The sequence below is a fragment of the Scardinius erythrophthalmus genome, assembly GCF_964197995.2.
Source record: "Scardinius erythrophthalmus genome assembly, chromosome: 21".
Classification (NCBI taxonomy): Eukaryota; Metazoa; Chordata; class Actinopteri; order Cypriniformes; family Leuciscidae; genus Scardinius; species Scardinius erythrophthalmus.
This window is the reverse complement of record NC_138241.1, coordinates 5,878,447-5,903,118: the sequence shown is the minus strand read 5'-3', so window position 1 is coordinate 5,903,118 and position 24,672 is coordinate 5,878,447. Positions and strand designations below refer to the sequence as shown.

General features: G+C 38.7%; 1 protein-coding gene across 7 annotated transcripts in view; it reads right to left on the bottom strand.

Annotated features, from left to right (window-relative positions):
- The window catches only part of qkib (QKI, KH domain containing, RNA binding b), a 111,602-nt gene that overhangs the window by 60,500 nt on the left and 26,430 nt on the right, over positions 1 to 24,672 (bottom strand). For all 7 annotated transcript variants that reach the window (XM_081350324.1, XM_081350326.1, XM_081350327.1 and 4 more), the window contains exon 2: positions 19,087 to 19,229. In XM_081350324.1, the coding sequence (XP_081206450.1) occupies positions 19,087 to 19,229 (143 nt within the window). The remainder of the gene's footprint in view (positions 1 to 19,086; positions 19,230 to 24,672) is intronic.

Here is a 24,672-nt window from a genome sequence, read left to right as displayed (position 1 = left end):
TCAGTAGGGGGCGTGTCCACTCATTATGGAGGAGGAGGGAGAGTAAGCCAATCATCAGTAGGGGCGTGTTCACTCATTATGGAGGAGGAGGGAGAATGAGCCAATCATCAGTAGGGGCGTGTTCACTCATTATGGAGGAGGAGGGAGAATGAGCCAATCATCAGTAGGGGCGTGTCCACTCATTATGGGGGAGGAGGGAGAGTGAGCCAATCATCAGTAGGGGCGTGTCCACTCATTATGGGGGAGGAGGGAGAGTGAGCAAGAGGGAAATTTGAAGAAAGACTGTAGAAAGAAAGATGGCTGAGAGACATTACAAAAGAGAAAAGCTTAAAGGAATATCACTGGGAAAAGAAGGGTTATGATCAGGCAACGGTGTTTCTAATTGTTTCTGAAATCACTCACTGCACCTTTAAAATTTTTATATTTTTATATTTTATATTTTTAATAGAAATGTCGACGACTCCACACAACTCACACAATAAATTTCATAAGGGAACATTCATTAGAAAATGTGACCTCCCCATCAGCACCTAGCTTTTTACTATTCATAGTTTATTCCTATTTCATTTTGAGATGCAACGAAATTACCAGTGCCAGTCCCAGAAGAGTCTCCTGTAAGATATATCTAAAATTAATTATGAATCATGAATAATCACTTTACTTATTATTGTGCATGCACTGTACAGAATGTATATAAAAAATACTGTATATAGCTACATTATGTTTTATCTTATCTTTCATGCACAGTAACCAAGGTTTTATTTACTGAACAATGCCAGAGGACTGATAGGCTCCTCTGAATATCATTTCTAATTGGTCCATTTGCTAATCAAATTACGCAATATAATTTGTCCATCCAAATTGTGAACACAACAAGGGGGAATAAATGAAATTCGCCTCCATCTGTTCTAATAACCAATCATTATCAAAGGTTAAGCAATTAGATGCAACAGATGAAGAAATACTTTAGCATCAAATAAAACTAAAAACCTAAAGGGGGCCGTATATAAATATGCCATAACAAAGGAGGATGATATTCCACTACAAATTGGTAAGTAGAAGTTAATTTGGAGGGGGAAATAAATAAAAAGATAAGATAAAATGTTACACTTTATTTCAATGGTCCACTTTAAACATTCAATTAACTATAAGAAACTTTGCAACTACATGTCAAATAACTCTCATTAAAGTATTAGTAGACTGTTAGGTTAGGGTTCGGCTTAGTAGTATTAGCTGACATGTATAGTTAGTAGAATGTCTAAAGTGGACTATCGAAATAAAGTGTTACCAAAGATAAAAGTAAAAGGTAATGCACTCATTATTGGTTATTAATCTTTCTATATGCTAATCAGCCTGCCCGGAAAATACCCTCATGGACCGCCACTGGAAATAACAAGCCCTTTCAGAAGCCAAGCCACCGCAAAGGTCATGCGTGTTCAGAGCTGCTGTCACTGTGTGATGGAAAACTGCTCGGTATATCAAATCAAAGTCTTCTCTTCAGGCCTGCACAGGCCAATTTTCAAGGTGCCCTTGGAGATTGAGTAATCAGTGCGAGAGACTCCAGAAGGAACAGCTTCACTCTGAAACCAGCAGGCGCAAATTATACATCCACGGTCTCCCTGCTGTATTCACACATCTGTCGGGATTACACACACAGCTCTCTGAGGCGTATCACAGACGCTCGGATGACCTCCGCTCTCTCCGTCTGGATTATGTGACGCTCGGGCCTGGTGAGAGCACTCGAACACAGACGCACACGGACAAACCTGAAAAAACTCGCCTTTATTCAGCTGTTGGCTTTCAGAGATGTTCCCCTGATGGGAAAAATCTGTTGCAGTGTCCTTCACATATTGTGATTTGAGCTTGGACTATATATTAAACTTTAAAATCCATTTTAAACATTTAATAATGAATTCAATTGACTCATTAGTGGATAACCAGTCAATATATCATATAAAGACGTTAAACAGTATTTGCGACACATTTCATTTTGGACACATGACGTATTGTATATTGAAATGCAAAAGTGCCTGCATCCACTTTTTCAGGAGCCTTGCTTCTAAGATTATTTAACGTCTTTTATAAATATGAATTACAGCACTACTAACACAATTATCAGAGAGAAATAATTTAAAACAGGACTGGTATTTATCCATTGGGTGTTGATTTTATTAACTCTTTTCCTACCAGCGTTTTTAATTTTTTAATTTTTTAATTTAAAGTTGCCAACACCAGCAGTTTTGATAATTTTCACAAAACTATCATGGCCCCCAGAATATTTAGTTCTATAAATATTTGAACATATTTTATCAAATAAAAGGACAGAGCCTCTGCTTTTGAAGAGAAAATAAACCTTTTTGTCTAGATTTATGTATTCTTTTTTTCTCAACACTTGAATGTGGGTAAGTTTCATTAAAAAAGCAACATTTTGAACAAAAAGCTGAGAAAATCCCTATTTTGTCAAAGACTAATCCGGATCGGATTCAGAATGATGATCAAAACACGGATGCAGTAAAGACCCCAGAGTCCATCAACTTCCCCAAAGCTTCACAGTCATTACCTCTTCATGGGTTCAATATTTCATTTGGTTACTTGGCAGTTTTGATTTATATGCTTCTATCACTTGTTTCTGCTTCTTCGCTTGTTCTTCTTCACTTGTGTTTTGATTAAGAGATTCTGCACTCTTTCAGAAGACACGTAACAGCAGACTCTACCGTATAACAGTGAAAACATGGATTTCTGGAAAATGACGTCAATGGTGGAGAAAGAGTTAATGTTATTTTCCCCCAACAGTGTTGCGTTTCACTTTATTTTACACTTTTACACTTACGTGTACTTACCTAAGAAAGTACTGGGTAACTACATTGGTTAAAGTTAGATTTAGAGGTAGGTTTAGGGAAAGTACCTAGTTATTACCCAGTTATTGCGATTACTATAATAAGTACACAGAATGTAGATGGGGAAAAGGACTGTAAAGTAAGGTGCTACCAGAAGTTGTTTCAGAGGCAGAGAAAGTACGTTTCACTGATGAATCGTATAGCGAATAAGTTCAGGGACATTTATTAAGACAGTAAATTTGGATTTCAAGTCGACTGTAGGACAAACTTTTTATTCTGAAAGCCATTTGACAAACGTTGCTGGTATATAGCACAAAAAAGTAAAAAAAATAGTCACACAAGAAAAAGCAGCCACACATAGACTCGAAGTATTCTCACGCACACTGCACACCAAAAGCGTAAGTGACAGCAGCGTCTCGTCTACCTGAATGGATGCAACACTTCTCCACCTCTCAACTCTCTGGCTGTCACCCCGAGCTCTCCTATCAAACGCACACAATCTCACTCTCTTGTACCTGCGTCTTTTGTGTGGGCCTGCTCCTGCTGCGCGTCTCTCACAGCTCCTTTGATGCTTTGATGAATGTCTGCATGCAAGTGTGTGAAGAGGGCTGTGCAAGTGTCTTGGTGTGTTCTTGTAGAGAGTGACGAGAAGAAAAGATGAATTGAATTTTCATCTTCCTTGCTGGCAGGTGATGTCAGGGCAATGGATGGAGCAGGCCGGTGTGTGTGTGAATAGATTAGCGTGAGATGTGTTTGTTTGACGCTACCGGTGTGACGCTGTTCAGAAGCGGCGAGAGCAAACTATACTGCGGCATCAATGGTTCCATGAAGAACCTTAACATCCGTGGAACCTTTCCATTGCACAAAAGGTTCTGTAGATTATTAACATGTTCTTCACACTAAAGGTCCTTGTACACTGAGTCTGAAATTTTCGTATGCGTTTTTTCGTATCCGTCATTTGGTGGCTTTGAATTGTCAAAACACTTTTCAAAATGCTTGCTACGGATGCGAAAAATGCAGACAATCGAACCCGATCCGAATTTTGTTTTTGACGGACGAAAGTTTCGGAGGCAGAGTGTAAACGTGATTGACACAACGTGAGGTCATGTTTTTTTTTAACGTGAGATAATTTTAGACGAGAATTTCGGACTCGGTGTGCAAGCCAAGGACCTTAAGAAAAAAGTGGTTGTTTTAAGAACTGTTCCCAGAAAGGTTCTTTGTGGAACCCAAAATGATGGTTCTATGGTATTGCTGTGAAAACACTCTTTTGGAACGTTTATCAGTCTCCATCAATTGCCCAGACATCACCACATTTAATTCATCTTTTCATCTCGCCACTCCTCTACAAGAACACAACAAGACATTTACTCTTCACACACTTGCATGCAGACATTCATGTGTGTGTGTGTGTGTGTGTGTGTTTGTGTGTGAGCGTTTAACCTTTTCTGTGGGTCTGTTTAGTGATCAGGGTGGCAGCTGCGTCCTCCTTTGGGTTCTCAACATTCTCTTGCTTTTTAAATCCCACACAACCCTTCTAAGCACATGCAGGAGCACGGGACCAAAGACCCGTTTGTTTGGTGACAATCTTAGCAAAACCATGATAGGGACCGTCTCTCTAGAGCAGCCTTGGGTTAAAGGGATAAGTCTACCCAACTGACTTTCAGTCTTGTATCTCTTCAAACACAATGGCTTTTATTGAATAACTGCTTAAACTTTGGTCTGTCCCGAATACAAACTATCAAATGTCTTCAGAAAACTTGGAATATAGCGGATGAGTCATTGGGAATATTTTTTATGATTCCTTCATGCTGGTTCTTTTCTCTTTCTGTAGACCTTGGTCCCTTAAAGTTTTCAAAAAAGAGCAGCTTGAACGTTCTTCAAAGTGTTTTCTGTTGTATTCTACTGAAGAAAAAGACAGGTCTGGAATGATTTAAGGATAAATAAATAATGACTTGAAAAGTTCACCCAAAAATTAAAACTGTGTCACTCATGTCTTTCCAAACGTAAAAGACAGTGTTGTTAATGTTCATAATTTGTAATGAAAATCTCCAATCCAAATTATACCAAATCTTTGCTGCTTCAAAAAGTTAAATAAAGTATGTAAAATGAATTGAGATTTAGGCTTTTATTCACATAAAAAAATTGATGAATGCACATACATGGAGCTCATCAAATATGGTCAAATCTGAAGCTCAAAGGTGCTTGCTTCATGCACAAGAACCAATGATGTTTGTTCTTACGTCAAGTCAAGTCAAGTCAAGTTTATTTATATAGCGCTTTTCACAACACAGGTTGTATCAAAGCAGCTTCACAGTAATAAATTAAAACAATACATCAATGTTTGTTTCTAGTGGAACGTCCACGTTTGGTAATGCTGATCAATGGTATCGTTGATTGATAAATTCAATTAAATATCCCCAAATATCCCCAACTGAGCAAGCCAAAGGCAACAGTGGCAAGGAACCGAAAAACTCCATCAGGTGACCTAATGGAGAAAAAAAAACCTTGGGAGAACCCAGGCTCAGTTGGGGGCCAGTTCTCCTCTGGCGTTTATGAACTAGAGACCGGATTTAACTGTAGGATTAAAAGTATTATACAAATGCCTGGCTGAAGAGATGCGTCTTTAATCTAGTTTTAAACTGGGAGAGCGAGTCTGAGCAACGAACAGTATCCGGAAGACTATTCCAGAGTTTTGGAGCTAAATGTGAAAATGCTCTCCCTCCTTTGGTGGATCTGGATATCCTAGGTATGACCAAAAGCCTCGAATTTAGTGATCTTAAAGAGCGCGATGGATTATAGGGCGATAGAAGATCGGTTAAATAGACTGGAGCTAAGCCGTTTAGGGCTTTATAAGTCAGTAGCAATACCTTGTAATTAATACGGGACTTTATAGGTAACCAATGTAGTGATGATAAAATTGGTGTTATATGAACATATTTTCTTGATCTAGTAAGAACTCTAGCGGCGGCATTTTGAACTAACTGTAGCTTGTTTATTGAGGATGCAGGACAACCAGCAAATAAAGCATTACAGTAATCTAGTCTCGAGGTCATGAATGCATGAACTATCTTTTCTGCATCAGAAACAGATAGCATATTACGTAGCTTAGCGATGTTTCTAAGGTGGTAAAAGGCTGTTTTTGTAACATATTACGTGTCAAGAAAGGGACTGCACTTTTACAACAAGTGTGCTTTGGTTGTGTGGACTTTCAATGGAGGGACAGAAATCTCTCAGGGTTCATTAAAAAGTCTTCATTTGTGTTTCAAACATGAACGAGAGTCTTATGGGTTTGGAACGAGGGTAAGTAAATAAAAACAGATTTTGTCAACTTTGGGTGAACCATCCCACAGTGATATTTCATGAATTTTCCCATATGGAGTTTGAACATACATCATATCCATTAGTAGCCTGGCAAGCCAGACCTACATCAAGATTTTAGGTCTGGCAACTCACCATAGACACGGCTCAATCCGAGGGCCGGGATAAACGGCTGTCTTTCAAATTCACTCTGCACGCAATAGGACAGCGCTTCAACCAACCAGAGCGTTTTCCCAACAGCGGAGCTAACGATAGTTGATAGATTCAACTTTTGAATCGGGCCGGCAAAACTACGAACACATCTTCCTTTTTTAAGAATGACTTAAGTGCCGTTCTTTGCTCTTTTCTCAAAGAAAAACTTAACTCCAAGTCCTCCAGAGTCGCGGCCAAAGCCGATTCGAAAGACTGAAGCAGCAGCCATTCTTTGTTTTCAAGAAGCAGGGAACCGTCGTAACTCTGTCGTCATTATGTTAAGCCCGCCCCGTCTACTCTATACACGATGTGATTGGCCTGACCCAATTTACAGCAATTACAGCTCCGAAAGTCAATGGAGAGTTGCTAGACTAGCCTGGGTTTCCCCATACTGCCTTGCTCGCAGCGCGATTTTATTCACGCTGCTAGGCAATCTGGACACCATGGACCAAATTTTCCCCTGAAAAAGGGAACCAATCACAGAACGGGGAGGGAGCAGCAAGACGATGACGACACTGAAGCAGTTTGTTTATATCTATGGATCCAACATGGCAACAGACTCGACGTTACCTTCTACCCTCATGTTTATCTTGCACAAACTGGATTCGCTAAACGCCATCATGTACAAATAAATCTTTGACTCATCGTCTTTTTCCTCGTCGAATTTCTGTCACTCTACATACGTCATCTGGTATAATTGAAGCGATTGGCTATGAGCAACATACAGGCGCATTTGATAGACATTCATAGCGCCCAATAAACGGCTCTGGGCATTCATAAACCCCGCCTCAAATACGAGAAAATGAACACGTGGTTCCCAGACCAAGTCTCATTTGCCAGACGTTAGCCAGGCTATTGCTAGACTACCCTGGCTGCAAAATCCATTTTGCTGCCACTAGGATGCGTCTAGATTTCTAGGCTAATCCATTAGGTTAATATCTCGTTATAAGCTCATTAATATCCCAATTCTTTCTCCAAGAAGTCAATTAGTTGAAATCTACAACAGAGTAGGAAACCTAGAGTTTCTGAAGAGGTCTCAACAACGTCTTAAACTGTGCTCAGATTTGATGCAAATAAGTGTGCAATCAAAAGTCAAAGATCACATACAAATCTGAGCCATGAGATCCACATTCATTTAACGGCTCTGTATTCTGTCAACAGCTTTAATTAATTTGACTAAGTTGACGCTTGAAACCTAATAACTCTGTGAAGTCTCTTGAGAAATAGTAACTACAGCGCAATAAAGACGTCCTCTAGGTTCAGTTAGCAGCCCAAACCCCTACAGCAGACCACAAACCACACCACTTCTACACTTAAAACATCAACTGACTGATTGTTTCAAACCATTCATAAATGTTAACACGACTGGTAGTCGTGATCATATCACTGGGCTTTTCCCAATGCAAAGTTCCCTCTAACTAGAAGTGCGTGAAAAGTCAACGTATAAAGCCATCTTGACTTATCTGCATCATCGGTGTAAACCTTAGCCCAGCTCTTTAATGCTCCGGCACCCCAAACAAAAGCCACATAAAAAAGCACTGGGCTTTAATGGAAACTCTAATATCTGCTGTTCAAGGCTGGAGCCTATTTACTCATTCTGCACAGTGGAGATTAAGTGTGTTTTCCATCAACTACAATAAAATAGGCAGCGGGGACGTAATTAGGGCCGTTTAAGACAGAGCGCATGCAGGTCTGCCAGAGACTGGGAGTGATGGCATTATCTTATGAAGATAAACGAGTCGGCTCTGGTAATAGGCAAATTAATTATTGCATGGCTTCTAATAGCACTGCGCTCTGATTCCCTGCTGCAGGATGTCTTTTGTTTTCATTATTGTGCAGGACAAGGGGAGGGGAAGGAGGGCACGTCTCTTCTCGGAGAGGTGGGGGACTCGTGGAGAGAAAAGGAGACGTCTAACCGCGTGTATTCCTCCATATCTACAACACTCGATCTCAAATGTTTTATCACGGCTTCCTGTGCTGGTGATCCGTGAGTGGTATTGATTGGTCGATCCCCTTGTGGTTGTCTAATTTCACTCTGTTAGTGTGTGTGTTGGGTTTGTGCTCACTTAGGAAGCGAAGTCCAAATCACTTAGACGATGCATTATATGTTAGACACCTCCTACCAAAGGAATTTTGAGTGGATATGAAAATGTTGTCATTGTTTACTCACCCTCATGTCGCTACAAACCCGTATGACTTTCTTTCTTCTGCGGAAAACAAAAGCTAGAAGCCCTTTTCCATGTAATTACAATGAATGAAACTGCACTATAAAAGCACCATAAAGGAATCATAACAGTAGTTCATATGACTAGTGGGCTTTTTCCTGAAGCCAAACAATAGCGTTGTGTGAGAAACAGATTGAAATTTACTTTAGCTCGACGAAAGAGACTTCTAAGAAATCTAAGAAGAAGGAGACAAAAGTCTACATTTGCTCTCCATTTAATCTTTTAACTCTCAAGGTTTAGGAGAAATAAGATATATTATAATATATATCAATGATTCCTAACCAGGGGTAGGCCTAAGTGTATCTCAAGGGTACTTGGAAAGAATATGCTATTTTAACATATTATTAATAAATATTATTATTATTAACATATCATTATGATACCATGGTATTTGTAACACCCTCAATGTTAAGTCATAAATTAAAAACAAGTTCATCATAGAAACTTTATTCAGGTTATTTTCAACTGTGACTTTGATGTATTTTAGTGTATTATTGGATAAATTAATAGATCAAATAGACAAACTGTGATGAGATTCATAGTAAAATATGTGTGCACATAAAGACTCAACTTCTTCGCTCTTATCTCTATAGGAATTTGGGGCCGGTTGCACCAGCTGTACGTAAGTCACAACTTAGCCTAGTTGTGATGTAAATGGGCACTAAGTTACAACTTGTGCACTACTAAATATTTTTGAGTTGCACCATTAAACTTGAAACATAACTCTACGTATAAACTAAATATGTACGGAAGCTTCTGACCAACAGCTGAAATAAAACAGCAGATTGATTATGTTGTATAAATAAGCTCAGGTTACACCTGGCAGACTTATGCTTTATGGATAATAATCTTACTGCATGCAACAGGTGTTTTTGCTGAAGCAGTCCTCTGATGGTTGTCTCTGTAAATTACTGAGCGTTTGTTAAACTCTCCACCTGTGTTTTATTTATAATACATTCGTCTGTTAAGTCTTTCTCTGAAAAAAAAAGAAAAGAAAAAAAAAATCAATATGATATTTTCAGCCCAGAACTCTCAAAACTCGTGAAAGACAAACTTTAGTGTCTCATTAAGCAACTTGATGAGACTGATTTTCACCTCCAGTATTAACCCTGGATATGTTTCTGTTGAGAATCATATTTTATACATCAGGCTTTTATGGCTCACATAGTATGATATAGTTAGAATATTTTGCTAATTTTTATTAAGAGGCCAAACTGCTCAAATATATGTAGTAAAGATTTCACAGCAAAAAGACACATGAACCACGACTTGAAGTGGGATGTTTTTACAATTATACTAAACGGTCTTTTATGTTCTAAAAAGTATAAAATATTAATCAGACGACAGAAGGCATGTAGATATAGGGCCCTATTTTAACGATCTGAAACACAAGTGTCAAAGCGCAAAGCGCAAGTAACTGTGTGGGCGGGTCTTGGCGCTGTTGCTATTTTCCCGGCGGGATAAATGACTCTTGCGCCAGGCGCAAATCTAAAATGGGTTGGTCTGAAGTAGCTTCATTATTCATAGGTGTGGTTTGGGCGTAACGTGAAATAAACCAATCAGAGCATCATCTCACATTCCCTTTAAGAGCAGACGCGCTTTTTCTAAAGCGGATTCCTGTTGTAACGGTGGATTTGCCAGGCGCGCGCCAGGAGCGGTTCACAGTCAAGGAGAGCAACGCTCTCGTCAGGGACGTTGGGGATGGAGAAACCCACCCAAATTAACTTCGGTTAAAAAGGCGTATGATAATTTGGGTAAATGTGTAAGCTAGATGTATGCTTTTATAATAAATTGTCTATCTATCTATCTATCTATCTATCTATCTATCTATCTATCTATCTATCTATCTATCTATCTATCTATCTATCTATCTATCTATCTATCTTAATAATGTATGATTTGCAAAAATGAAAACTGCTGCTTCTGTGTAGATGAGAGAATCAAAGTGCATTCACGTTGTGCACACGCTACATTGATTATGGCCAAGCATGCGCCCTTAAAATAGCATATGAATAACATGCGCAACGCGCCACTGACTTTAAACTATTTTTTCCTGGTTAGTGGCGCAATTGTTTTCTAAACCTGCAAAATAGCATGAAGGAACGTTTGCGCTGGAACACGCCTCCTCTTTGCGCTGATCCGCCCCGGGGAGCGCAAGTGTATTTCTTAATTAACCGACGTGCTTCTGTGGAGGGAAAAGCGCGCTTTGCGCGGGTGCAAAATAGGAATGATACATGCGTCGGTGTACAAAGTCAATTGCGCTGGGTGCAAGATAGGGCCCATTGTGTGCAACAGGTTTTTCAGCAAAGTTTTGATCGTGTTGATTATTTACGAGGCTGTAGGAAACACTGATATTATATCCTAATATACTGGTGACATATTGAAATTGCACTGCTGCATGTCTGAACCCTCAGTGAAACGGACTGATGTTCAGGTGTCCATCAAGAGAGGGAGGAACCGAGGAGCCCTGCAGGAGTAAATCTGAGGGCTGTGGTGGTGTTACGAGCGCTCATCATGTCCTAATGAACCCTAATTAACCTTCATTAGCCGCGAGGTGATCCGGAACGCCGCCGCACGTCTCCCCTGTGTGCGTGTTATTGTTTATTATCACCAGAGTAATGAGAAGACTCACCGTGTGAGTACGGGAGCGTTGTTATGCGGTGGACCGCAGAAAAGGTTTTAAGGATAGATGCTGGAATCTATAACCTTATTCCATGAAACACTCAATCTATTATTCAATCCATCTGTTCATATCATAACTTCACCACGCACTTTCATCAGGAACCAGGAATCAGAGCAAATACACACTGATGGGTTTAAATATTACCTCTGACAGCGTTTCGGCTCGATCTGATATTTGCTAATATTTGGTTTAATTATATGTGTTGGCTTAATTATTATTTTCAAAGACGACAACTGAACATGTAATTTGGATTAGAAATTCATAATGCATTTGGGTATTATGACAAGGCCATTATAACTATACAAATTAAAATTAAGTAATTATACATAATTATTAATAGGATTCAAACATTTTGAAAATAATTTTTATTCAAACCCATCTCATAAATCATTCTGATTTCTGAAACTTTTTGGCCAATTTTTCGAGAAGAACCAACGCAAGTTATTTTCAAGAGCGTATCTATAGCCAATTAAATATTCACAACCAATTAATTTATTCAACAACAAATTAATTAAAGGTGATAATACAGACATTTATAATGTTACAAATGCTGTTCATTGAACTTTATATTCATCAAAGAATCCTGACATTTTTTTTTTCCATGGTTTCAACATTGATAATTAAAAATGTTTCTTAAGCAGAAAATCATTGTATTAGAAAGATTTTTGAATGATCACGTGACACTAAGACTGGAGTAATTATGCTGAAAATTCAACTTTGCATCAAGTAAATTACTGAAATTGTCAAGTAAATTACAAAGTAAATCACATTTTAAAATGTATTAAAAAAAAATGTCACTGTCACGGCTTGGCTGAGGATGAATACGAGGTGAGGCGAATTGGATCTAAAATGCAGTGTGAACTTTATTAAATAAAACAAAGCAAAAGACAAACAACGAGAAAGGTAACGCAACAGTGTGCACTACACAAACAACACCAGACCCTGAACTAACTGAACAAAGGGCACTATATACTGAGAGAACTAATGAGAAAATGAGGAACAGGTGTGTGACAATCAATGAAATGATGAATAACCATGGCAACACGCGTAAACAGAAAGGAAACACATAAACAAACACCATAAACAAACTAAAAGTCCTTGAAAACGAAACAGAAAGTGACATTCACAATATTTCTGTTATTACTTCAAAAACAGTTTTTTTGAACGGTAGTGAAAGTAGAAAAATGTAAATTTACAATTCACTATAAGAATATGTTTTGTCAGGGACCCTAAAAATATACCTAATGTGGTAACATCTAAATTAACTGGCTTTATTAAAGTCAAAAATATTATTTTATATGACTGAATCAATATGATTTCATTAGGTTAAATCAATGAAAGTGAATTTTACGAGTCAGATCTGGCAGAAAAGGTAACAATGAAAAGAAATTTCCAAGACTCTTCCAAATGATTAATTTCACAAAACTTACAAAAAATCCCCACAACCTTAAAATGCCATGACCATGGAAACTATGCAACCCCATAATCTAAAACCTGCACTTTCATTAATGCACACACACACACACACACACACACACACACACACACACACACACACACACACACACATATGCGAATAGCGATGAAGTCCCACAGTATTAATCAACACCAGCTGCTGCAGGTACGGCAGCCAATACCCCAGTTAACGTCCAGTAGTTCCACTTTCATTAGACCCTCATTCAGTCCTGAGTTATGGGTCCATCCCATCAGACACATTTAATTAAAACAATGGCACCTGGAGAGAGGAAGAGCAGGCATCCAGATCTCCTGCATGACAGGACTAATCACAAACACACACGTGCTCAACACACTGCCCTTCATGTACATGCAGCCGCAAGGACACACGCTCTCACTATCTGAACGCAACAGTCTTCCCGACATAGCAGCGTCTCTGAGTGCCATGGTGGAGGTCGAGTAAAGTGAAACTGTAATCGCACCCAAAGTGCGCGCACATAAAGCCTCCTCTCAGTGCTAAATTGAGTACTTTTTCTGTGGTTATTGAACTTAAACAGTCAAATACACACCAAATAATGTCAAAATGCCAGTCTTGTTGAGTATTCACGTAAACATAGTCAGTTATGTTTTAAGTGAACATAAAGAGTTGATAAAGAAAACGCATTTTGAAACAGTATAAGGGAAAAACAGCAAAAACTGCCATGAAAGTAAGTGTCTTGGGATTTTAGTCACAAAAGGAAAGAAAAATCACAAATAACAACTCTTGAATATCTCAGTTGTTTCTCCTCAACAGTGATGGGATTAAAGGAAGAAAAGTCTCTCAAATGAACAAAACGACCCCAGTAATCTCACGCATGATCTCTGGAGCTTCAGACGAGATCATAATGTCTAAATTAGATTTCAAAAATGAGATTTCGAAATGAAAACAAACATTTCTCATTTGATTACTCTTCTTTATCTGAGGTAAAAGATTAACATTAATTTTATAGCGGTGGTTCTCAGCCGGTGGGTCAAGACCCAAATGCAAGAAAAAGAAATAGTATGAATGGGGGTGGGATATAAATTGTTTACCTTTTGTTAGTGATATTCTTACAATTTATGTGTATGTTAAGTAAAGTGGCACTGTACTTGTGTGTGTCAACCATTTGTCAGAAATATTTGCTTGGTTCAAATTCCTAAAATATTGGGGAGTGGCTTAGTGACCAGGGGGAAATGTGGCTCTCATGGCCAAACCAAGGGGAGAACCACTGTTTTATAGCATATACTATATCAACAATTTTCTTAAATTACTACTTAAATTAAATTTGAGGAAAAACATGTCAGAAAATGTTTCTTCTGAAATATACTCCTCTTCTAATCCAAAGTCTCTTTTGATATTAATTACTATTAATACATTTTCAGGTAATGAACACCATGCACATATTTACTGGGCCAAAAAAATTCTGAACACTTTAAGTCACATTTAAAAAAATCACAAACTAAGTGGGATTTATTTTTTGTTCAGAGTAGGTAAAAAAAAAAAAAAAAAAAAACTTTCATTCAGCAAGGATGCATAATTGATAAAAGTGACAGTAAAGAAAGACAATGTTCAATAGTGTTCAGTAATGTTACAGAGATTTTTATTAGAAAAAATGCATAATTTTCCCCCAAAATATGAAGCAGCACAACTGTTTTCAACTGATAATAATCAGAAATGTCTCTTGAGCTGCAAATCATCATATTAGAATGATTTCTGAAAGTTCATGCGACACTGAAGACTGGAGTAATGATGCTGAAAATTCAGCTTTTGCCACCAGGAATAAATGACACTACAACATATTCAATTAAAAATCACCAGCTGATCAAAGTTCTGATACTTGTTTGCAGACGCCACACGGTTTGCTATGTGGTATCGAAAGCAATGACATTCATTTTTGTCTACGGTGTCCAAATATGTTTTGGGTCCACTGTTGCATGCTAGGAAGAAGGGGAATCAATCTCGCAGCTTATGTTGATAATGATTAATAATCTGTGATAGCTGCTCATCCAGAGTGTGGACGAGATTGACCCAGAAAAGGACACACAGGGAGAAATGATAAATGACAGCAGCGGTTCACTCACTCGCTCCACGCTCAACAATTAAAAGCTTTGTCCCTTCCAAGACCCTGAGCAGAGTATTTATAGTGCTCTTCCTCCACGGCCCGATGTCTTCTCCCTAACATTATCTCTGTCAAACACACACACACACACACACAACAATAACTGTAGATTTGTACTTTGGAATGAAAGGCAACAATCATCTCAAGCAGCAGCGCTCTTCTAGGACGACTGTCTTTCCCAGCCTAATAACATTGTTCAGCAAATCGGAACGGGTGCGTGCTGCCGGGAGAGGGGCGACACAGCGCGGGTTTGAAGGAGCAAATTAATTTCTGTGCCGCTGCGTGCCTGTCTGGGAGACGAGTGTGTGTGGGGCGCTCGGGGTGCGCGTGGGGCCGTTCCCTCTCTTTTATCAGGCGGGGCAGGCCGCTGTTCCTCTGCCCCGATTCCCCGACCTCATCATACCCTCACATTCATCACCGCCGCACATCCCAGGCTGCTTATCTTCCTCACTCTTTCTTTCATGTTCTTCCCTTCACACTATACCTCATCTATAAATCTATCATGTCATCCTGCCCCTGACCTGGAAATATCAGCGACCGCCTGCCATGAGATAATTAGAGATTTCTGAGCCTGCCTGGAGGACGCTGTGGTGTGATGCTCGTGTACACACTGAGCCTCATTCATGAAATGGGAGCAGAACAGATTTCTGTGGAAACCATTCTGTACAAAGCATTCTTAGTAATAAGCAAAAGCTAAAAAAATTATAATAATATATATATATACAGTATATTAGGGGTGCACAGACCTTATTGACTTTATGTTCTGCCATGACGCTTTAAACTTGACTTCGACTAGTCGCTGATCATGGCCTATAGAGGGCGCAACAGGATAAGAAATATTTGAAGTCCCCTTTATGCTCCGTTTCCAACAGTTTAAATGACAACTAAAGGCATACTCTGAGAGCGCTCCACAAGACATGTTTGATAAGATCATCTGGATGCTCAAAATTGATCAAGTGAATGCACGTTTTAAACAGCTTATTGTAGACGTGAGTTAATCACCGTTCTAAACTAATGCGCTGCTGCTTTGTTACACACACATACAGATAGTAGCTCACACACACAAAACACATTCAGTATTGTCAACACTGTTCTGTGATTTATCAATAATATAGCTTAGAAACTGAAAAGTTCTATCATATATTTCGTAGTAACTAAAACCCACAGCTTCACTATTAGAGAGACACTGCCGGCTAGAATTAATTCACACGCAAATGCTCTCTAAATGCAAAAGCTTTACTGAGCTACTTTATCTGTAGCTAAGCACAATGCAACCCGCATTCAAGTCTCAGCTCAAGGTTCAGGCTTATTTGTTCATTAATGATGTCATCAGCGACTAGTCGACGTCGACTCGACTTTAATCACATAAATGTTCTTCAAAAAAGTCGTTTAAACCCTAATATATATAATAATAATTTACATTTTTAGGGCTAATGGGCTTATTAAATGTCCATTAAACTGAAAACTATATTCACAATGTTGCTCAGTTGTCAGCAAAATCATTGTGGATATATGTTCAATGCAACACTTTATGTAAGAAATGCTTTACGAACAGTTAATATAAACATTTTAAGGCTCACGTAAACATCAAAATATACATGCCCACATACACACACACACATATAGGTACGCACACACACACACACACACACACACACACACACACACACACACACACACACACACACACACACACACACACACACAAGCTGTAACCTTTCGAGGGCGATAATTGGCATCTTTTGAAGAGAAGCTGTGATATTTAATGACTAATGGCTGAAAGTGAATGATTATCCAGAGGGGGTCTCCAGCACTAAACATGACTCCACCTCTCGATCAGATTTCTTCTGGGAGATCGTTCTGACCTCAGCAGAGGAAATACAGAGATACAGGCTCCCCAGAGATGCTCTACAACAAGTATAAAGGTGAAGTACATTTTTCAATATTAAAAAACTTAATATGCAGTAAGTCTTTCATATTTTATTTCCCCAGAAAAGCGTAAACAAAATGCCCTACGCAGCAGCACTGGCTTGACCAACGGTCATTATTTTTTATGTTTGGTCTCACAATCGGTGCAGAAATTACACAACTATAAAATAAAACAAATGAAACGTGTTTAGATCATGTGATATAGGCAATTTTTTATACTCATTTTTATAATATAAATTCTATTCTCTCTGGATATGGATAACTCCATAGACACTGAAAGCTATTTGAGGACGTCTTTTATTGCTCATCCTCCTAATGATCCCAAACTCACGTATAATGATCCTGGGTGTCCTTCAGACCAGCAAGGGCGGCCAGAACCTTTTCACACACACACACACACACACACACACACACACACACAATCACGACGGCCTTTACTGCAGTGTTGGCTAACTCTCAGACTTTTAAGAGCAGGAGCTAAATTACCCACAATGCATTGAAACTGCAGACAGAAAGCATCATATCCTTGCAAACTGGGGTTGTAATTGAATATGAAATGAAATTAGCTTTTTATAAAGTTCCAGTATTATGCACAGGAAACAATAAAATATTAATACTGTTATTGCCGGTAAGAAGGATACAATGGATACAATCATTCTGGAACAACTTCACTGACTTTCAAATATCCTCTTATCCACTCTCATTGTTTACATTTTATGACGCAAGCAAGCATGTCTGGCCACGTAATAAACGCTATAGGTTTAGTCGAAAACATTCAGGCATCAGCGTTGTTAAACAGCACGGCCCTCTCCCGCGGGAAATACAGACGCATAAACAGCCCCTCCAACCAGAAAACTTCAGCGAAATGGAGGACTGTAATCCCATAAACAGTGTTTACGCCCCTGCTGGAGAGACTCGATTAGTGCTGGCCATGCAGGAATCAAGCTGGGACAGAAGAAGTTAATTGGGATCAATCAGCTGGGAACTCGGCCGGTTCCTCGGGGCCGGGAGCCTTAGGCAAGCAGGATCTGACGGCGATTGCTTGAAAGATTTGTTAACCACCGACCGGGTTGTTGGTGAAGCGGTTCAGCGGGTCTGACTCGACACAAACTGGGAAGGCGAGGGAGAATTCAATGTCATCCCTGTTATTAGAGATGTGCAAACACTCAAAGAGAGCGACAGGGGGTCGGGCACCGCTTTCAGAAAAATCTATGCAGGAGAACTGCTAAATTTAACAGAACAATTCCTGAGTCAATTTTAATTTACTAAAATTTTAACTCATTTATTTTGCTCTGTGTAACATAAAAGACGAATGTTCATTTGTAAATTGTGTTTTGTCCATATTAGATTGAAAGATTTGAAAAAACAACAACATATATTTACCCGCCCATAGACCCTCCCCTCGAAGAAATCAGGACAGAAGTGGATGAAAGTGGACAGAAGAGACGGATTAAAACACCAGGTGTAAACGGGAATGTGTCTCCCTCGTCCACTTGTGATCCGATCGACCAAAACGCATCTTAATACCAGGTGTAAACAGGGACTTTGATGTCAATGACATTTGATCAAACTAATGATAAAACCTGACATGATGCGTAAAAATTCCAACTTTCTCCCTATTCACTTTCATTCTATGGGAACAGGCCAGGATCTTTTTCAATGGGACAAGGAAAAGTCATTCAGGTTAACATGAGGGTGTGTAAATGATGACTGAATGTTCTTCTAGGTGAACTATCCCTTTGATAATAAACAGTTTTAAATGAAAAAACGTGAACTCTAGGCTAAGAAAAAACTCTTGGATTTACTGCTCAGACGCACAGCGACAGTCGACCACAAACCATCAGCTTAATAACACAATAAATTAAATGGACTCATAAAATGGACTCAAACACTTTGTGCAACCTCACTTCTTAATGAAATCAATATACTGGACGTGGGCCCATGTCTTAATGCAAGGAAAACTAGATTGCATTGACTTGTATGTCTTTGTAATTAAATAAGAGCCATGCGGAGGAACTGCACAGTTATTTACCATTCCATTTACTCATTGAGGTTCAGTAAAGAGCTTGTGTGTGTATGCAGAGATTGATTTCGAATCATATGAACTGACCTTCAAGTGCTGCCTGAGACTATTCATGTGACTGAAAGGTTCTCAACATTCATTTTTAATCATTTCTAATTGCATTTTAAATTAATGAAGATGTGCTCTTGCAATAATGCCATTCATTATTGAAAACCTTGTGATGGGAATACAGGTGTGAGTGTATTTGCGGCGAACTGTGTGAAGGTGTTTTAGGTTTGAGACTCACGTCTGGATATTCTTTAACAGGCACATAGAGTTTCTCTTGGAGCTGAACGATGGGGCCGACGGCGTCCGGGAGCTCTGAGCTTCTCTTCTCCGTGCTGCCGTTTAATGTGTCATTGTACATGTCCTTTCGTACCCTGCTGATCTCTGAAATAAAGAGAAAGCACATGCACTTTGAGTTAACTACATCAGTCAGGGAACAGGATTAGAGATATAGTGACAGGCTACATGATACATTTCCATTACCCATGGATTATATGCGCTTCAATATGGCAGTAGAGGAGTGCAAATGCTCCTTAAACACTGCGCTTAAACCTAACGAACCAATGAATATGTCAGAGCATCTAAAACGGCATAGAGCATGTGCCTATATTAACATCTTTAGTGCCCTGACAACATGGTTATCAAACAATTTAGGGTTGCACAGTTAGATAATTGAAAAAGAAAACTGTGATTATTAATCTGCAAAGGGCTTCATTAAACATACTCAGTGTGGGCTTCATGATTCAGTGTTTTCAGCAGTCTCAGAGCAGTGTGTTTATGTGAATGCAAATCACTCCAGGTTCACATTAATTTCACGTTCCTAATAGTTTTGGCTACTACACAAATCTAATAATGAAACACTGCACAGAAAAAGAGGTGACAGCATTTCACAGTTTTAACCAGAACATTTAAGAAAACATAACACTGTTATAACAAATATATTGCACATTGAAATACAATTTTCATTTACACAACCGTTCAAAAGTTTAAGATCTGTGAGTTCCTTAATATTTTTGAAAGAAGTCTCTTCTGCTCACCAAGGCTGCATTAATTTGATCAAAAATACAGTAAAAACTGTAATATTGTGAAATTACAATTTTAAAAAGCTGTTATCTATTTTAATATATTTTAAAATGTAATTTATCCCTGTGATGGCAAAGCTGAATTTTCAGCAATATAAGATTGTATGGAGACGACTGACATGCTAGTTTGTAGTTTCCACGTAACACGTTAAACACGAGAGCTGCTGTTTCACTGTGATTTTATACCTTTTTGACCTTTTAATCTTCATACTTCAAGGGTTAGTTCACAAAAAAAATTAAAATGATCCCATAATTTACTCAAGTTCAAGCCATCCTAGGTGTAAGTATGAAGATGCGTGGGGTCAGAAGTCACTCTCTTTCGCCGGAACTAGACTTGCGTACGCCAGTTACTGGAAGCCAGTGATTATAGTTCATAAAGTTATAAATATGAATATTTTTCCTACAAAAATGCTTTGCTTCAGAAGGCCTTTATTAACCCCCTGGAGCAGTACAGATTACTTTTATGATGGATGGATGGATGGATGGATGGATGCGCTTTTATGGGCTTCAAAATCTCTGGTAACATTTACTCCCATTATAAAGCTTGGAAGAGCCAGGATATTTTTTAATATATAACTCCGATTGTGCTACTGCTTAAAGGGTTAGTTCTCCCAAAAATGAAAATTATCCCATAATTTGCTCAAGCTCAAGCCATCCTAGGTGATTATAGTTTATAAAGTTGGAAGAGCCAGGATATTCTCCGATTGTGTTTGGCTGAAAGAAGAAAGTCATATACACCTAGGATACTAGCTTGAGTAAATTATGGGATCATTTTAATTTTTGGGTGAACTAAACCTTTAAGCAGTAGCAATATAACAATCACAACAGTCATCAATTTATTTGTAATATTTGACCAGATTTTATTGTAAGATCACCACAGTATAAAGTTCAGATTCACTACAGACTGACATCAGTTTGGCCAAAAGTCTCTGCTCAGGATCGACAGTTAGTACAATTGAACAAGACAAGCGAAGACCACCTCAGCAAGAACAGAGAAAAAGAGAATGACAAGACGTGGGCTAAGAGAGCTTCTCTGTCTTTGAACAGCTGTAAAACCACAAAAGATCTTTCTAAGAGGATATGACGAGCTTCTGAATTTCCTCGGGAGACATGTGTATCCATTTTGCCTGGAGGCCCTGATGAGAGCTTTCTCACTACAGCAACCGGCTTTGCTCTTTTTCCCAAAGCGCCATTGAATTATTCCCAAAGTTCAATCATTTAAGAAAAGTAAACGGCTCCTTCTGCTACTGTTGATAAATCATAAATCATATTACGTCCTTTCTCGAATGCATATGTTGTGAAGCAGGTTCTGGTGACAGGTGACATGTCAGACCAGACGTCAATGAATCTGCACGTTAAACTTCAATAAGAGAAACTATTTTACCAGCAATAATACACACTGAACTCCTGCCTGAGGTTTACTGCAGGAAAAACGAGGGAAGATGGAGAACGGGTAATCACTGTTATTACATGTGATCCTTCCGCCACTTAATAAAGTGAGTAATAACTGTCCTTTTCTGAAACCGTTCTCTATTATTCCTGAGGGGGAAAAAAACAGGAGAGAGAGGCAGTGAGAGAGAGAGAGAGAGAGAGAGAGAGAGAGAGAGAGAGAGAGTGAGAGAGAGAGAGAGAGAGAGAGAGAGAGAGAGAGAGAGAGAGAGAGAGAGAGAGAGAGAGAGAGAGAGAGAGAGAGAGAGAGAGAGAGAGAGAGAGAGAGAGAGAGAGAGAGGCTCTAAATGGTGGGAAAGACAATTAAAACCACCAAGTCAGTTAATATTTCATATAAGACATTAAATATCCCGGTCTCAAGCTGCTGCCACTGTTGTGTAATTCTATTACTGGATGAAGAATTCCCTGGCGCAATTCTCAAAGGCAAATTGAAGAGGTCGGTTTGAGGGAGAGATGTAATTACAATGGAGATCGCGCACTTCCATAAACTCGCACACACACGGCAAGAAGACACACAGAACGCACACTATTGTGTCCTTTCTCCAATACATATGTTGTGAATTTGACTCCTCTTGTGAGGTCATGGAGAATTTGTCTTGAAATTGTAATTGCATCTAATTTGAGCAATTAGAAAAACACTCACGTGACACGGCAGATGTGATTTGGTCCTCGTTAAGAAAACATGCAGTTTAAAGGCCCCACAATTCTTTCTGTCATTTGTCCACATCTTTTTTTATACTATAATCTTAAAGTTTTCTTTGCTGGTGGGCAACATTAGTCATGCATATTTGCAACGTGTTTTCTTGAAGCAGAAAAATATGGAGCTCACACTCGAGAAGGGAATAAAAAAACACCTGTTTTATTCAGAAGCCCAAACTGAGCAATAATATGCAATTTGGTGCAGACGCTGACATTTACGGTGAAACATTGAGATGAAATTCTGATAGCTAATGTCAATCAATGAGATATTTATAACTGACTACATAAAATGCATATAAATATCAGTGTCACTCTTTATCTCTCAATAACATGTCTTAGTAAGGTGATATTTAAATGCTTGAATTTATTATCAAAGCTATGTAGTTCTGAAACATATAATGCAATGCAATTCAATGATTATTGAGATATGAATAATGAACAAAACAAAAAAAACATTCTGATGGATCATATTTGATACTCACATTTTAACATAATACTTCTAAAAAAATATAGATAATCAAGTAAACCTAAGTTGCTTCATTCCATCATATCTTACCAGGCGCTAAAGTGGCCAATCTTCCGCGATTTGGCTCTCCTTACATTTTTTTTTTTCTAATACAATCCACATTGAAAGGTGCAGCACGCGGAAGATTGGTGCACTAACAGTAGCTCAGGCAGGTCAAAAACACATGAGGAGAAGCATTGGGGTAATACAATATCAGCAATCAGACATTCGCATTCGGACGAGTTTAGATTTCTCCACTGAGGATCATTGAGTTTGCCGAAAAACAGTAGGAACTTGCTCTGGGATTTTTACAGATGTTGTGTGAGAAAAACCCAGACTCGGCAGATTCGGACGGGATTAAAACCGCAAAGTACGTCTATGAAACAGGGATTTCTCTAACGTTCACCTAGTCCCAACCAAATAGGGCTTTACTTGCTAAAAAAATGTAAACTATCCATCAGGGGGCATAAGGCATGTGCTAGATTTTGTGCAACCAGTTTTTCAGCAAAGTTTTGATAATAATGACAATTTAGAGGTCTTAGGAATTTGCGTATCAAACATGATACTGCATGCTTTACAACTCTTTATATTAAAGAGTTATTATAAGACTTCAAAGCTAATATACGTGGCCTGAAAGCCACAAACTTTAATTTTGATTTAATAGGGTATAAGCAATCTAAAAGATATTCAGGCAGCTTCCCATAATAATAGCCTGTGGGCTGAGGCTGCCTTGGACAGACACTTCAGCTAAACGTCTGTTTAATGGTGGTCTGCGCTCATCTCAATAAATCGCAGCTTAAAAGAGCCCTGTCGATGGCCATAAGCGAGGTACAGTCTCCGGGCTTTATAGCAATGTTGTTATCAAAAGTGATTTAAGCTTTTCACATTGACATCGAAGGCCACCGCCAAGAAAGACAGTGGCATTGAAAGCTTCCTCTGAGGTTGAGTACACAAGAATGATGGCATGTGTTTTCATAAGTCAGTGAAAAGGGAAAAGTTATTGGAGAATGAGTGCTGCGTCTAGAACGGATACTTTCCATTAACTTAAGAGAGACGGTAATTACTGTGAATGAAAACTTGAGAGAGTTTATGAGATGAGTAATAAATGAATAAGTTATACATTAATTGAGCATTATTTGCATTGATTATGAAACTTGTTTCTTTGTAAGGGTCTTTGTAACGTACTTCCTAATTCGTTGATCGGAGTTGTTTGTTAGTTGATAGTAGTTAGAATGTTAATATTAATAAATTTAAGGCCAGATTTTCTAAAAGCATTAAAAAAACGACTGTCAGGATTTACTAAAGACACGCAGTGAAGAATTAGCGTGGACAGGGTTATTTTTGCAACTGACCTTATTGCATTTGCATTTGTAGGAGTTTCCAAAATCAAAAAAAAAATTTATGGGAGGAGAGTATTTACATTAATCATGTAAGGTGATGTACTAAGGTTTGCGTGCTAAGTCAGTTTACTGGTATTTACGCCATTTTTTAACGCCCCAACAAAAACCAGACGCTAATTTTGCGCTGCTCTTGGTAGATTGTGTTGGTCATTATGGAAATGATTATCATTATGGTTTTTAGATCATCAGCAAGATTTTATTTTTAACTGCAATATAGTCTTGTCTTTTTTCGTCAATGATATTCCATGCATATAGTCACAGTTATCGTTTAATGATGTTGGTGTCGTCTCGTCATCGTCTCGTTGTGAAAAAAAGGTTGTCAACGAACATGTCTTTTGTTACCAAAATTAACACTAATTAAAAAATAAATTGCTCCCAACGTAATCAACAATGCTGTCTACACTGGAAGTGAGAAAACTATGGTTTTCTGCTTGCTGTCAGACTTTTTGCAGAATCAAAGCAGAATCTCAACCAGCTGACTCATTTCTATCATTCACCCAGCCCAATTGTAACGCATTATTCCCAACACTGGAGAGTGTCATGAATCAAATAAACACACACACACACACACACACACACACACACACACACACACACACACACACACACACACACACACACACACACACACACACACACTATATTGTATGTGGAGGCAAGGCTCTGATTGGGATTTCAATGACAAAATGGCC